Genomic DNA, 2,782 nt, shown 5'->3' with positions numbered 1-2,782 from the left:
CTACGCTCTTCAAAGTGGTTGCTGTTTAACGTGCCACGAGTTGCAACCAAATTAGGAAGAACTGCTTTCTATTATTCAGCACCTTGGGGGGGGAATAATCTACAGAAAGTACTAAAGTTAGAAACCCTTATGTCCATTAATGAATTTAAAACTATTGTTAGGACGGTTGTGATGGAGACATGTTCTTGTTTTTCTTGAGAGTCTAATTGTGTTTTTTAACATTTTGTACTTTTTTACCTTGAAAATTTAACTTGGTGTTTATGTATGTGTTGTGATTTGGCTGCTAGCTTGGCCAGGTCTCTCTTGTAAAAGAGATTCTGAATCTCAATGGGACTTCCTGGTTAAATAAAGGATTAATAATAATAATAAAGTTCACTCTCTTTGCATGGGCACCCTGCCTACACAGGACAATACAAGAAGAAGTAAAATTCCAACATTTAGACAAATAACATTCAAACTTACAAAACTCTGAATCAAACGTCACAAATAAAATGGTGAAAGGATAAAGAAGGGCATCGAATCATAGCATTGAATAAAGTTTGAACATAGTGTGGGAATGAATGGGATGAATGTCTATTGCCATATTTCATTTTGTAATAATTATAACAATTATAATAATAATAATAATAATAATAATAATAATAATAATCTTCAAACAAAATCCATCAATTTAGATGTATAAATGTCGCCCTGTTAATAAAGATGTCAGCTTCCCTTTGTGTGCAGCCGGGGGGAGAGCAGGTTAACCCCTGACGCCTAATTTGCAGTGAAAATGTTTTTGAAAGACTGGATGCAAAACATAATGAATTGAAGCAGAATTATTTAGTTAAACAAAAATATGTCGTCAATTTTGAAGTTATTGGAAATGTTTTAATCACACAAGTTTGAAACACTCCTACCTCCTCCTGTAATCTAATTCTACAAAGGGTAGAATACTAATAATATTATTGGAGCCTAATCTTTATTTGCAGAAATAACAGATTATACACGGAATGAATGGACATGCATTAAAAACAAATCTGCAATGTATTCGAAAAATAAAAAGCCTCATATTACAGTCTTTTTTAGGTTCCCGGTGTTTTTTGGGACACACTGCTCCGGTTCCTTTCTAATGTCTCAATGACATTTTCCTGCTCTTCTACCTACATACGTAAAGTGTTTTTTCTAACGGCACCCCTGTCGTTTAATATACTAACACCTTGTCCCGTCAGTTCCCATCGGTGCTGTTCAAGGGCCGCGTCACGCTGTGCGAGGCTCTGTGCTGCGAGGTGCTCAAGTGCTGCGTCTCCAAGCTGGGATGTCTGAGGGCCGAGGTGTCAGCCCTGCTCTACCTGCTGATGAGAAACAACTACGAGTACACCAAGAGGAAGACCTTCCTACGCACACACCTGCAGGTAAAGTGGAGCGTGTGTGGGCATTTGAAGCAGAGGAAGAAACAGAGGAAACATGTCATCCCTCTAAAAGTCTGGCCTCTATTTGCACTGTATATGTGATATAACAGCCATGCTGTCAACATTTAACACACTTGGTGGTCTGTAACAACGTCTGTCATGATTTCCAGTCTTATTCAACCTGATATTTAGGATTTTGTCCACATAAACTCCTCTGAGTGCTAGATATGCTTTTGTTAGGCAGGTGGAGAATGTTACGATAGCGTTTGACCAGTTTAAACACAGACTGCTGTGTTTCCAGCTTCTCTGCTAACACAGGAGCAGAATTTGCTTTCACTGGACTCTGGTCAATACATAAACTAAATTTCATTTGGATCTGTGTTTAGCCTCCTTTCGTTTTGTGCTTCTCCTCATGCACTCTATTTAACACTTTAATCCTTGTTTGTCTTTTTTTGATCCATCCCCTCTCTTTGCTCTTGCTTGCCTAGATCATCATTGCTGTAAGCCAGCTGATCTCCGATGTGGCGCTGTCCGGCAGTTCACGCTTCCAGGAGTCTCTCTCTATCATCAACAACTTTGCAAATAGTGACAAGGCCATGAAGGTATGGTAAACATTAACAATATGTGTAGGAAAACAGCCCTGCTTGTATTTTTTTGTAATAGATTCAATCATGTTTTCCTGTGTGCGTGCGTTAACACGTTTCTGCACAATGCAGTCGACGGCATTCCCCTCTGAAGTGAAGGGTCTGACCAAACGCATCCGCACAGTGCTGATGGCCACAGCCCAGATGAGGGAGCACGAGAAAGACCCAGAGATGCTGTTGGATCTCCAATACAGCCTGGCCCGGTCCTACGCCAGCACGCCCGAACTGAGACGTACCTGGCTGGACAGCATGGCGCGAGCACACCTCAAGAATGGAGATCTGTCTGAGGTATCAGCAGAAACACTTTGAATGATCTCTGTTTCACTTTGTGTCATATGTTCACCTGTCTGTCTCTTATTGTTTAGATTTTTCTTATTTTTAGCTGTGTCCAGATAGCTGTCTCTAGGAAAATAGTATATGCCATGACAATAACAAACTTAAACTACCTAAACTAACTCTCTGAAACTGAAATCTAAACTAGGAAATACTAAACTAAACACTATCAAACACCAGTGATGGGAATAACGGCGTTATAAATTAATGCGGTACTAACAACGTAACTTTTTTAACTTTAACTAATTACTTTTTAAAAGTAAATTCCCTAACACTGTCAAACACGCACTCAAAAAATTATAGTGAAAGTGATGTGACTAATGGCTTTGGTGACACATTGTTCAGTGGCCACACCAAAGCAAACACTGTACCAGAAAGTGTAACTACAGTAATACTCTGGTAGTACACAGTAAA

At 39.4% G+C, this 2,782-nt stretch overlaps 1 protein-coding gene across 1 annotated transcript in view; it reads left to right on the top strand.

Annotated features, from left to right (window-relative positions):
• The window catches only part of dock11 (dedicator of cytokinesis 11), a 52,650-nt gene extending 50,306 nt beyond the window's left edge, over positions 1-2,344 (top strand). Inside the window, exons 40-42 of the mRNA XM_034857367.1 lie at positions 1,212-1,394; positions 1,880-1,993; positions 2,108-2,344. Coding sequence (XP_034713258.1) covers positions 1,212-1,394; positions 1,880-1,993; positions 2,108-2,344 — 534 coding nt within the window. The remainder of the gene's footprint in view (positions 1-1,211; positions 1,395-1,879; positions 1,994-2,107) is intronic.
• The last annotated feature ends 438 nt before the right edge of the window (positions 2,345-2,782 follow it).

This window comes from Etheostoma cragini, chromosome 19 (assembly GCF_013103735.1).
Source record: "Etheostoma cragini isolate CJK2018 chromosome 19, CSU_Ecrag_1.0, whole genome shotgun sequence".
Lineage (NCBI taxonomy): Eukaryota > Metazoa > Chordata > Actinopteri > Perciformes > Percidae > Etheostoma > Etheostoma cragini.
The sequence above is the reverse complement of the archived record's forward strand: the minus strand, read 5'-3'. Positions and strand labels throughout refer to the sequence as shown.